The sequence below is a fragment of the Myripristis murdjan genome, chromosome 14 (assembly GCF_902150065.1).
Source record: "Myripristis murdjan chromosome 14, fMyrMur1.1, whole genome shotgun sequence".
NCBI classification, from domain to species: domain Eukaryota; kingdom Metazoa; phylum Chordata; class Actinopteri; order Holocentriformes; family Holocentridae; genus Myripristis; species Myripristis murdjan.
The window spans coordinates 22,199,159-22,212,235 of NC_043993.1; the positions used below are offsets into that span (position 1 = coordinate 22,199,159).

General features: G+C 39.9%; 1 protein-coding gene across 2 annotated transcripts; it reads left to right on the plus strand.

Moving 5' to 3' along the window:
* Positions 1 to 9,902, plus strand: cchcr1 (coiled-coil alpha-helical rod protein 1). 2 transcript variants are annotated; one of them, XM_030069653.1, is made up of 19 exons: positions 1 to 404; positions 1,720 to 1,996; positions 2,115 to 2,282; positions 2,467 to 2,584; positions 2,831 to 3,016; positions 3,165 to 3,328; positions 3,452 to 3,566; positions 3,777 to 3,887; positions 4,944 to 5,087; positions 5,219 to 5,329; positions 5,507 to 5,613; positions 5,710 to 5,822; positions 5,923 to 5,995; positions 6,811 to 6,929; positions 7,044 to 7,232; positions 8,451 to 8,552; positions 8,701 to 8,852; positions 8,950 to 9,097; positions 9,234 to 9,902. In XM_030069653.1, exons 1-19 carry the CDS (start codon positions 335 to 337, stop codon positions 9,329 to 9,331), a joined length of 2,565 nt encoding a protein of 854 aa, XP_029925513.1. In that variant the 5' UTR covers positions 1 to 334; the 3' UTR covers positions 9,332 to 9,902. The 2 variants fall into 2 exon arrangements, with proteins under 2 accessions (XP_029925513.1, XP_029925514.1); XM_030069654.1 differs by having other exon boundaries at positions 3,171 to 3,328.
* The last annotated feature ends 3,175 nt before the right edge of the window (positions 9,903 to 13,077 follow it).

Consider the following 13,077-nt stretch of genomic DNA (forward strand, 5'->3'; position numbering starts at 1 on the left):
AAAAAAAAAAGACTTCCGCACTTCCTCCCGTGATGCATTGAGAGAGGGTTTTTGTGCAAACAGCAAAAAACTGTACTAATACCAAGTTAGTAATAAGATATGTGGTGTTGGATGGTATATTTTATTCACAGTTTAACCAACACGTGCCCTGAACAACACAACAAAGCGGCTCGCAAAACTAGTCAACACAACTGACCAGCCGTCGTTGTAACTACGGCAACGACGTGTGACGTGACCCGCGGGGAGAACAAATAACTTGTGCGGCTCCCAAACACACAAGTTGGTGACACTCCCGTTCACTTTTTAAAAGGATTTTCCATGACAATCGCCGAGCATGGAGAGACTCAACTTGGAGACAGAAAAGCTCATCGCTCCCACTGATTTCTCCGCACCGCCTGTGTCAAGTAAGTTACCCGTTCCAGTAGTATCATTTCTCGGAGTTATCAGGAAACACTGCCACGGACTTATGCTAGTTATGTCAGGTAAGGTAACTTCACAACCTTTACAGTGAGAAGCGGCGATATTCATGCTAGTTAGCTGACAGCACCAAGACGAAATTGGCTTTGCGTTTTTTTGTTGTGAAGAAAGTTGTCATATTGATGCCGGTCAAAGGTTAGAAGGCTCTATGTCTCTACAGAAGTAATCATATATGCTAAGCTATGCTAAATAACCGTTTATTAATCTGAGCCATGGTGGGGACCGCTTTACAATAGTAATAAAACTCCCTCATTCCGTACTGAGCAGTCCTAGTTTGTGCAGTATTTTAAGTCTACTTTTGTTGCTTTTTGTGGTTGATACTGAGACCAGTCAGTCACTTAGCTGCCCTGCCTACCAGCCGGTGTATTCACGGCTCATAGACCATACACTGTAGACAGCGGCGGAAGGAGTAAAACAAATTGGTACTCAAGTAGAAGTAGTGTTACATTGTTAATGTTTTACTTAAGAAGAAGTAGAAGTACTGCTGTAGAAATCTTCTGAAGTATAAGTAAAAAGTAGCATGTTTAAAATGTACTCTGAAATTTACTGAGCTACTTAAAAAAACATTAACTGTTGGATGTGATCTTTTCCTTGCAGTTATAAAAGGAGGTGAGAACAAGGTTCAAACTAGAGTCTTTTAAAGGGGCATTGCGCAAAATCACCAAGAGTTAATTGAAATGAGGACCCTCTAGACTCAACTGACAATTGTGGAATAAGCTCCTACTATGATGGTTGAGTTTAAATGGTTCTCATTGCCAGGCCAACTCACTGATGTTATTCCCATTTTTCAACACAATTATTCCACCTGTTTGCCAGTTGTTTCTAAATGGTCCTCGCTTCCATGACTATCTGCAGCTTCTGATCGTGCACCTTTAATTGGAAATTTATAAATGGCAAAAAGCAGAATCAACAAAATAGAAGCCTCTTCTCGTCTTTGCTGATTTACTGTTCATTTTCAAAGGTCCCACAATCTGTCATTGATTATTTGCACTCTGAAATGGATTTGATTAAAAATGCAATGAAGTACAATACTCAAGCAAAATGTATTAAAGTTAAAGGTAAAATTGCTGACTTTAAAAAATACTCCTAAAAGTACAAGTACACAAAAAACTACTCAGTTACAGTAACATGCGTAAATGTGATTGGTTGCTTCCGCCTCTGCACATAGGCTATACACTACAGACCAAGACCATACATAGACTGTAAACACTAGAGACATTCACATCAAATTTTGTTATTTAGGGAATGTCCAGAAGGACCTGATGCCCCCATCACATTTCACATCAAATGTTAAGTCTTCTGGAGTACTCAGAGGGACAGCACCCATCTCCTGGATCAGCCCAGGACAAACATCAGCAGCACGAGTGGACCCCAGCCCTGCCAATCCATGGCTTGCCATCACTCAGGCCCAACAGGAGATCCTGGAGTTGCAAAAGGAAAATCACAGGCTTATGATGCTGCAGGGAGACAGCACAAGAGGAAGGAGCCATATAGATCATTCTTCAGAAACCAGAGCAAGGTATCTCACAGTATCACATCAAATATACCTTATTTCATCAATAATAATTCTCATCACAGATCTCTGTCAGTTGGTGGAAATAATTGGTACATATGCAGCTCCTCTTCCTCAAACACAGATCCTCACAGAGAAGTGAGCAGTGGTCCAGATGGGAGACCGCGTGGCAACTGGAAGTGGAGAAGCACAAAGCAGAAGCGGAGAGGCTTAGGGGACAGGTGGAGGCTCTGAGGGAGACTGAAGGGAGACACAGGGAGGAGATACGAGACAAAGTCAGTGCCCTCAACAGGTATGAAATATGTATGTTGTAAACTAGAAGTTTGAACGTAGTAGTTTGACATATGAAATGCTTCACAACGCAGTTATTTTGTGGTTCGGGTCAGACATTGTGTTGATCATTAGACTGAGCATTTCAGATACTTTTGATGCATCATTTTGCAAAACCTCAACACGGCGTAATTTGTGCACTGCAGACAGAGTCATGAAGTAGAAGCAATGCGTGACGAGCTGTGCAAGGCTAAGACTGAACTGGGCCACATCAGAGAGGAGCTGAATCAGCGCAGAGAGGAAAAGGAGAAAATTGGTTCCCAGGTAATGTTGTATACCCATGAAACAGTCCAGATGTTGATGTCAGCCAGTATCACCTGAGAGTTTCTGAGATTTTGTGAAAATCTTAACGAAGAGCTCCTGCCGTCTTGTAGTCTGTGTTCACTTCAGTTGACGGGCTTTGATTCAGACAGTGTCACGACGTTCACTTCCACATATGACAAACATTCTGCATCAAAACATTTGATCCTGAATTAAACAACATCATCTGTTTCCTTGCTGCTTGGAAAGCTTGAGAGAGAGTCTGGTGAGGAGATTGCAAGGCTGAGGAGGGATGTTGAGAGGAGCAGGGAGGAGGCCCGGGAACTTGCTCTGAGGGCTGAGACATTCAGGCTGCAGCTTGAGGAAGAGGCCAAACAGCAGACTCTCAGACTGTCGGAACAACTGGAGCAAACCCAGAGGAAGCACGAGATAGAGGTTTGTGAAGAGTGCATGCAAGGAGACTGATGCAGTCACTAAGACTTTTCTGCAACTGAAAACAGAAAACCGCTATGGGATCAATAAGGTATTACATCGATATTGGTACTTAGCTGAGTTTTCCATTGTTGGCTTCTTTTCACTCAAGCTACAGCAGATGACTGCTACCTATAGTGCAGAGCTGGCCACTGTGAAGCAAACTAACAGTGACCTGCAGGACAGACTTCAGTCCATGACCTCAGAGGTGCTGCAGCTGAAGAGCAGGCTGATGGAAGTGTCTGCTGAACGAGATGGACTGAAAGAACATCTAAGGTGCCACTAAATCTAAAATGGATTTTACTGAAAGTCCTACAATTAATGGAAACTAAACTTCTAAAGCCTTTTGTACTCAGATCCCATTACATTTATTGGATGTTGTTGTTTTGCATTTTTCAGCCAAATGGGACAGGCTTTTGAGACACAGTCTGCAACGCTGCACAGCCTTAGAAATTACATCGGACAACTTTCCCCAGAGAGAGGAGAGAATGAGAGACTAACTGAAACTGTTGAGGTGGAGAGCACATCAACAACATTGTAAAATCAATTCACTGTTAAGTAACTGCATGAGGGAAAAAAGCAAGCTTTTGCCCAGTTACAACAATTGTTGTTTTCAGTAGTTGAAAGAAAGTGTTGTGGAGCCAATTAAGTTGAATAATCATAAATGAACATCCATGTTAATGCAGTTTATTACAAGCTGTTTCTCATCTTGATTATTTTGTAGAGGCTAAACAAGGAGAAAGCGGCTCTTCAGACAACCACGGAGCTTTTGACAGTCCGACTTAACTCTGTCAATGAGATATTGACCCTCCAAGAGGCAAAAATGGTTAAGAAGGTGAGTGGTAATTTTAAGTTTCAGCTGCAGTAGCTACAGCCTCACTAGCCAGACAAGATGTTGAGAATTCATCACGAGGCAAAACATGTTTGCTCCCCCTGTTCATTACAATGATTTCTCACAAATGAGTTGCATTATACTAAAATTATCAGACTAATCAGTCTGCTATTTGCTATCTGTAATAAATAAAGTGTAAATGCAAAATAACAATAAAAACCAAAACAAAACTGAGCAACCTTTCTTTCCTGCTTAGGTTGACTAACCAGGGTGTCCACAGGTCCTTAAAAAGTCTTAAAATGTCTTTAAATTATAAATATTTACACTATACAGTACATTTTATAAATTTTAGGCCTTGAAAGTCATTAAATGGTGTCAATTATTGAATTATTGAAGTCTTTATTCCAACATAAATGTTCTAATTACATTTGTAAATTTTTGTCAAAATTAGTCAAGTTCTCCTGCATCAGAGTTAACATATAGCACACTCTGTTTACCATTAAACCAAATACTTTTTATTAATTGGCAATGTTTACCTGAAAATGCCTTATACTTATGCTTACACTTTATACTTAGTTGTCATATTTACTTGTAGAGAGAAATCCAAGAAAAGTGTTGCACTTGCCTGTGCCAGCTATCTAACCTAAAAGAAGCTGTCCCTACCTATAAAAATGTAGTACCTGCTATGCTCATTTGAATATGAAAAACAAGGATTTATTTAAAAATTAGTCTTAAATTTCAGTAACAATAGTCTTAAAATATATTAAAAAGCATTCGATTTAATTTCGTGACACCTGTAGGCACCCTGCTACCTTCTAGCTCCTGTTTAGCTTGTATTTAATGTAGACACTTTGGTTACATGGTGGTTTCTTACCGTTTCCATGAGGACAGTCTTCGGTGTTTTGTCCCTTTTTTAAAAAGATTCAGTTCATTTCTGTGTCTTTGGCCTGTGGCTTCTGAAGCTAAAATTATATTTAGAGATTTCAGTTAAAACTACAATGCCAGATGCTCATCTGAGGCATGTGTTGTGTTTGTGTGTGTGTGTGTGTGTGTGGACAGACCTTGTCAGATCCACTACTAAAGAATGGTTCTAAAGGCCTTGAAGTACTTCAGCTCTGGAGGGAGAAAGTGTTCACATTGTGCGTCCAGCTTCGCTCAAAGGACATTGAACTAAGAGAGGAGAAGGATATGCTTCTTTCAAAAGTATGGAAACAACAGTCATACTGCACTACACAGTATTATCATGTTCAATGTGTTCAAAACAGTGTTAGGACTATGTTGTATACAACACACAATCTTAGTTGTTCGTGATTTAACAATCTTGTGTGTCTAAGGTGAGATGGACAGAGCAGCAGCTCAAACAGGAGCAGCACCAGGCGAGTGTACTCCAGCACAGTCTGGACGACAGGATAGCTGAGCTGGACCTGGAGAGAGTGACCAGGGAGGTTAGTATTGGGATTTTTATTTTTTTTTTTACCTGAGCAGAGAACACTTGATTACATAAAAATTTCTTTCAGTAACAGGTTCCGAGAAAACAGCTGGAAGTAAAGAAATATTCTCAAAATTGAGGATTAGATTTGTATAAGGTGCTCTGATAGGTGGATGTGTGTTTGTCTTCCCAGACACTGAAACAGAACTTGGCCCAGGCTCAAAAGGAAAACTTAGAACTCAAGTCCTCGAGTCAGAAAGCAGAAGCCGAACTCAGGACCTTGACAGATGCAGTGCAGAGGTAAACAACAAATTTATCTGAATCTACAATGAAAGAATCAACTGGAAAAAAGGCTGAAACTGTGTTTTGGTCAGACATTTTCACTGTGTCTCATAGATTCGGTCTGGCATTTGAGGCCAAGGTGGGAGAAGTGGAGGCAGCTCAAGCAAGACTCAACATTTTTACACAGAGGCTGACTTTTGCTAAAAGACGAGTGGAAACAATCCAAGGTGCAGATGTACTGTGGGTTGGCTGGGTGATTGGTGTGGCTCGGATTGACTTGTTCATGGCTGATTCAAGCTCGTCATTTGCTATGTTCTTGTGCCACAGGGTTGATCATGAGGAGGGTGGCTCTACAGAAGGTGCAGCAGGCCAATAAATTGACAGACCAGGCTGCTGAGAGGTAGGAGGTTCACTGATCTGGTTGCATCTAAACACTCTTTACTCGGCTTGGCTGAAGTTGATTGTTTACTATTAGGTATTTATATATGCAAGAATCCTTTATTTTTGTCTCCAGTTTCCAGGATAAATGGGTAGTCCAGTTCCAGTTCCAGTTTTGATTATTTTTTTCTATATTCATCATGATTTGTATTTATTCGTTTAATATTAATGAGAAATCTTTGGGAAGTACTCTCATCTAAATACACAAATAAGGGACTGAATATCTATTTTGTGTATAGCTACAAAAAATAATCCCAATTATGAAATACAGACATCTAAAACAGTTTTCGCTTTTGTGTACAAGTCTGCTTCATAAAATATTCATTGTATTTCAATCAGATAGTGTACAGAATTCCTACTATTTAGTAATAAATCTATGTTTAATGGGTTATTCAGAACATTGTAATTATAAGAAACTTTATTTATACAACACTATCTGAAAGCTGAGCTTGCAAAGTCCTTTACAAAAACGCACAAAAACAAGAAGTAAAACACACACAGACACACACACGCACAAAATCTGTCTTAGCTTTGTTGAAATTTCTCTTAGGCTGGGAACAAGTTGGCTGCTCCAGTATTCATTTTTAATAAGATAAGTGCTGTTGGGGGATTATTAGGCTGCATGTAAAATAGTCACTTTCTGGCTGCATTAGAGAATGCCCTGTTGTGCAAGACACGTCGTCCTAGTGTTTCTCTACTTAACTAATTCACTGCTACCTTATTTGCTCTGCTATCTTGTGTGTATTGTCCCCCCCACACACTGCTCCTCCCTCCCAGTATCAGAAACCTGCAGGCAGAGCTTAACTTGGTGTGTGAGGACAGAGACAAGCTCACACAAGAGCTCAAAAGAACCCCGGAGCTCATCGAGAAAGCAATGACTGATCTGCGAGAACAGTGTGAGCATCCTCATGACTATTTACAACCTATTATGCATTATCTGTTTGTTTATAGCATTACCGTGTCTCAAACTGCATTTGTAATCCCCTCTCTCCCCCCTCCCGCTCTGCCAGTTGAGAGCAAACTGAGGCGGCAGCAGCAGGACTTGGAGCAGAGTCGTGCGGAGGTTCGGGAGGCTGTGGTGGGCAGAGAGGAGGCCCAGCAGAGCCTGCAGCAGAGCCAGACCCAGCTGGAGGAGAGCAAGGCCAACCTGGAGCAACTCCGCTCTCAGCTGCTCAACCAGCAGGAGCTGAGGGAGCAGGGTGAGGCAAGAAGGGGCTTACTGTTGGGATTTATTTAATTTTTGCCTTTTCTTAACCTGGGAAAGTTAACTGAGTGCTCATGCTGTTTTTTTTTTTTTTTTTAAAGCAACCTGTTTCTCAACAGTTACATAGGTACAGATGATCACGAAAGCTGAGATGATTAGTCGATTAATCAGTTTACAAATGCACAATATATGTATATGTTTTTTTTCTTTTTTGTTTGCCAATATCTGATATGCCGACAATTTCCACATCTTTCAAACAAATGCCAATGCTGATATTGATATATGCACTTTTTTTTTCACCGAACATATATTTATTTTTATATAACATTTTCTTTCAATTAAAACTAAGATTCATCCTACTTAAACAGGCTTGGATGATGCTCTCCCTGAGACAGTCCTGATAACAGCTATAACCAGGGCAAATATGACCAATTTCACATCGCATGTCATACCTGCTGAAATTTTCATTTCAGGCCACTACAGACGTTTCGCGTTGACGTGTCAGTATCATCATGTATCCCTATATCAATTAGTTGATCCACAGAGAATGATTATAATTATTATAATCAAGTAATCATGTAACTCACTTCTCAAGTAGAAATGCCAAACATGTACTTGCCACAGATTTACAAATGCTAAGATTTTGTGACTTACTTTCATCCTCCTATTAAATGGACACTTTAGGTTTTTTTTTGTTTGTTTGTTTTGTTTTGCTTTGTTTTGGTGATTAATCCAAACAATACAAATAAACAATAATAGCTCTAATATTTACATCCATCTGTTGCTTGCCACCGACCATGAGAGTACTCATTCACTTTCAAAGATTTAGGATCAGAGATTCAAACCTTCTGATTTCATATCCACCTCTGTATTCACCTCTGCTGCTTCATACATCAAATCCTCTATGCAACAAACATTATTTTAAACAAGTTTCAACTTTTAAAGCAGTCCATTAGATATTCCGCTGTCTTCAGTGTGCAGAAAGCCATCGCGATCACTATCAGCTCATAAATAAAACTCATCTCTCTAGCCTTTAGGCTACAGCCACCTTGTTGTCCCAAACCATCAAATCAGTTCTTTGTGTGGGTAATTCCCTCTTTCTGAGTGACAATTTGCTGAAACATGTATTCAAATCCATTGTACACCCTGAGGTTCATTGAAAATAAATTAGAGTGGACTGTTTCTCATTGTTGTGTTTGTTGTTTCTCTTCAGCTTTGCATGAAAAAGTGTCTGAGATCGAGGACCGCTGTGCTGAGAGGCTGAGAGAGATGGAGGCTCAAGTCAACACAGCCAGGAGAGAACACACCAAAGCAGGTAGATGGATTGGCACAGTCCTACCTCAACTCATTTTGAGATAGTCGGAGTCATACCGGCAAAGCTGAGCGAGATCTAATAATGGAATAGTTTACACAGCTTAATGTCGCTCTCATGGCTGATGCTTTGTCTGTTTGATCCCTTGCAGTGATGACTTTGCGGCAGTTCGAGAGACAGGCAGCAAGGAAGCGGGATCAGATGAGAGAAGCACAGCATGTGCAGAGTGAACAGACGAAGCAGGAGCTCCAAGACTTACGTAAAAAGCTAAAGGATGTGGAGAGGGACAGAAACCTGCTACTAGTAATACTTCTAATTGTTACATAAAAGTCAGTTTGTTTATAAAATTGTGGCTCTGTTTTCACTGTTTTTCTGTTTCTGTGAACTGAATGCATTACAGGCCACTGTCCATGAGAGAGGGCTGTTGAATGAGTACAAGCGAGCTCGCACAGCAATCCTGAAAACCTCTGTTGCCTTCAGTGAGCAAGGAGAAAGAGCCACAGGGAGGAGCGGTGGAGGGGGAGCAGAAGCCCAGCAGTCTAACAAAGGTAACTCATCACAGTGGCTTGTTGGCCTGTTGACTCTTCATGCCCTGGTTCAGGTTTAAGGTCGAGTTTTTGTTTTAGTGTTAATGTGTACACAGACACGACTGACCTGACCAGTGGCCTGTTTGTACCCTGTCAGAGACTCTGCTGTCGGTGCTGGAGGAGCTGCAGACGCTCAGCGCTGCAGTGGTCAACAGCTCGGAGGACTCAGCTGAGGAGGAGGGGAAGAGCGACTAAGTGGGACTCTCCACGCACATGCCACACAGCTGATTTACATTATGCACTATAGACTTCCCGTGACCATACTCTTATTTTGGAAGTTCATAGAATAGAGGAATAACTTCTTCTTGTTTCATGCCTAAATTTGACACCAAAGGAATACTAAGATTTAGAAGTTGCTTTCACAACATATGTTTTACAGTGTTACATGGATGACTGTGTTAAACAGTGGCTAGTGGCTCTTTTCCTGTGCCACAAAATTCAAAACACTCAGCCTCTTGCTTGGACTAAATCAGCTCCGCCAGCAGAAGTATGCTGTTATTCGTGTTTCTTTGGGTTTTAAATAGAGATTTTGAACAATACATTGTCCTCGACAAATGCCCCTCACAATATCTTGAATAGTGTCCACCAAGTAAATGGAATATGTGTGACTTATATCACGTCACACTTTGACACATCATTTTTTACCTGTCAGAATGAATCAAAAGGAGCTCTACCATCTCTTTAGTGCAGATGAAATTGTCTTGGATAAAAAGCAAAAAAAAAAAAAAAAAAAAGACTGGTAAGTCATTTGTCATACAGAAAACATTACCCTAATATAATAATAGAAATAGTTAAATTTTCACACTTTTTTGTTAGAAGACTCATAGTGATGACTTTGTCAGATGGATATGCATGGCCATATTTCTCAAGTGCTAATTAATGTCAGAGGTTTTTTTTTTTTTTTTAACCAGACAGCAGAGCGGAGAAGCCTGACAGGAAAACCAAATTGGACTTCGCGTCATCCAGTGCATTTGAGAAGACATCAGCACAGCAGTCTGAGTTATGGTCCTAAGTGCTTGACAGTGTAATAAGTGAATGGTGCTCCGTTCTGTTGTCCTTGCTAACAGATACAGATATGATGACCAAATATTTCTTTGTGCCACGTCTTACTTGTCACTATGATATAATAAAGTATTTTAACATTGCAGATTATGAGGTGGTGTTTTACATTATGCCATTCTCTTTTGGACAGTAATGGCGAAACGATTCACGATCGGTATGTAATTCAACACTTGAGTCAAGGTTCAGTACAGAAGGTAAAAATTGACAAAGCCTATAATGTGGCAGCTGGTCGGTAAAGAAAAATAATGAACACCAACTGAGTATAGTCTTTTTCCAGTTCATATTTAGAATTATCATTCTTAAATCCATTCAAGTTTGTCAAGTTTTAAGAGTTATGTGAGTATGTTAAATAAATAAGTAGGCTCTGATATAGCACATTTAGTTGTGATTGGTACATCCACCCTGCCTCACTTTGTATTAGACGTATATGATTTAATCTCAAAAAAATCAATATTTACTATTTGTTGTGCCTCGATGTAGGTCAATTTTAAAATGGCTTTGGAGTAGAATGGATGCTGATAAACACCATGATGAGCCAGATAATGGGACCATTTGTCACATCATGATATCTAATAAAGTTTGTCATGGTTCAAAGTTTTAAGCCTCTGGGTTAAAGCATCTCATGGGAATCTGGAGGAGTCCTATTCTATTCCGAGCAGCTTCAGAAATAATTTGTGGAGACACACTGCTTGCAAGAGAGGTGATCCATCTTGCAAAGTGGAGGATGAAAGCATCAAACATTTTCTGAAAAAAAAAAAAAAAAAAAAACGGTGGGAGGACTTCAGCGGTGCCAATTTCTGGTGCCAAGAGGCAAAACAACAAGAAAGGCCACACAAGACTATATTTAATATGTAGTCTGTACTTGTAGATCAAGTCAAAAGCATTGTGTTTGGTATCAGAAATGTCTTATGTAGTAGAAGTACAGCTATAGGTAATAGTATCACAGACAGTGTACTTGTTTGGTATATGATTTTATACTTTCACATGATACTTGAATAATTTTAAAGGTAAAAGAAAATACCTGTTACCTGTTCCAAATGTGTCATTAATTCTTGATGTCCACGCTCTATATATTTCTGTAATTTACTATCAATGACAGCACATGATTATATATTATAAGTCATGCTACACTTTATTTTCAACATTAAGTTATTAAAAGCAAGTCTCAAAGTACCAAAGGAAAAAAAAAAAAAATCACAGATCATAATTGTTTGTACTTAGAGTTTGAAACAGCAGAGGGCAATGTTGTCAAAGATGAGCTGAGCAATTCCAGCATCTTACTGGGTTTTGTCCTGTATTTTATTCTTCCAGTCATTGTCATAGGCATAGTTTACTTGATCATTTGCGCATATTCTTTATTGTGATATCATTGAAGATCATGAATAACATAACGCAAAAGTTAGAAATTTGAACCCAGTTAAAAAATGCCTGGGATTCACTTCTCCAACAAACATGTGGTTTGACACATTCCCTAATATAGAGGGATATGTGTATAGCAGATTAATATCTAAAACTGCATATAAATACTTAAATCACTTAAAATTTCAATAAATCTGCAGAGGAGGCTTGTCAACCAGCACTTGAAATGCTGCCTCTCTTGACGTTCTTCCACAAATTGCAAACTGAGCCAGTGTAAACACCTTGAGAACAACTCTCAGATGAAAAACTGCCAGGATGAAGCAAAATCGTTGCCCCATCCATTAGCCCAGCAAAAATGAATGTTTATGATACCCAACTCGCATAAATGCATTAATGCATTTTCGTTGCCTCAGCACTGTGGAAAGAGTGGCACAGCAGAGACAACAGTAGTAAACCAATGAATAATTTAGTACAGCATAGCAATGCAGACATGCTATGAAATAAATGAGGTAATAAAAGGCAATCAATAAGCACCCAATGCATTTTATTAACAATTCAAAATAAATTGCATGTAAAATGAGTGATCCAAATCAGCAAGTAGGTACCAGCAAAGCATAATCAATTGTGGAACTGCATTTCAGACAAATAAATCATCAGAATCAAATCCAAAAATGACTGATTTCCTTGAAAATACAGATATGTGCCACGGGCTTCACTGGCCTAGCAGAGGTCTATGGCTTTGTTAGAGCTCTGCCTTTTAATACTCATAGATTGCAGAGTCCTGGAGTGTTTGAGCCCTGTTCCCCCTGGTTCTCAGACTGATAACTGTGCTGTCAGAGTGCAGCGTGTCAAGTCTGAACATCTGCTGTCACCCACCCCGCCTGTCACCAAGACTCTCTGTCAAGGCTCAGTCTTAGACTGTCTTTCAGTAAAAACACATTTCCCCAACCTGCAGGTGGTTCCACTGTCCAAATGCATGCAGATTTTGGACTCGTTCTGCCTTGTACTAATGTGTTTACAAGACAGGATCAAATACTGTTACTGTCATTAAACCTCGCATTAAATATATCTGGCACTTGTATGACTGATCTCGCCCTCTGACTGATGCTGATTGTTGTCTAGCTCTTTACAAAACCTGTCTTGTGGTTCTTTGGCCACAAACAAAGACAAGCCTCACATGGTCTGACTCGCTCCGCTTGGAGAACCTATTACAAACTTCATCCTCCACCCGTGATACATTCTCTTCCTGTCACATTTTGCCAAATGTCCCCAAAGTCAGGTCCTCTTGGGGCCAGGCCTCATTTAAGTTTGCAACAGCCAGTGACTGGCATATACTGCAAAAGTCCCAAAAACTGGTCATTTTCATCTCTGTATCTCTGCTGCTCCGTCATAACATTGTCTCAGATACATCTTACATGTCTCAGTCATATTTAACATCTAATCACGTCTGCTGCTTTTACTTGATACTGCCTCTCTTCTTGGGAGAAGGTCTAATGTTGCTGTTTTTGCTTTTTGCCCTA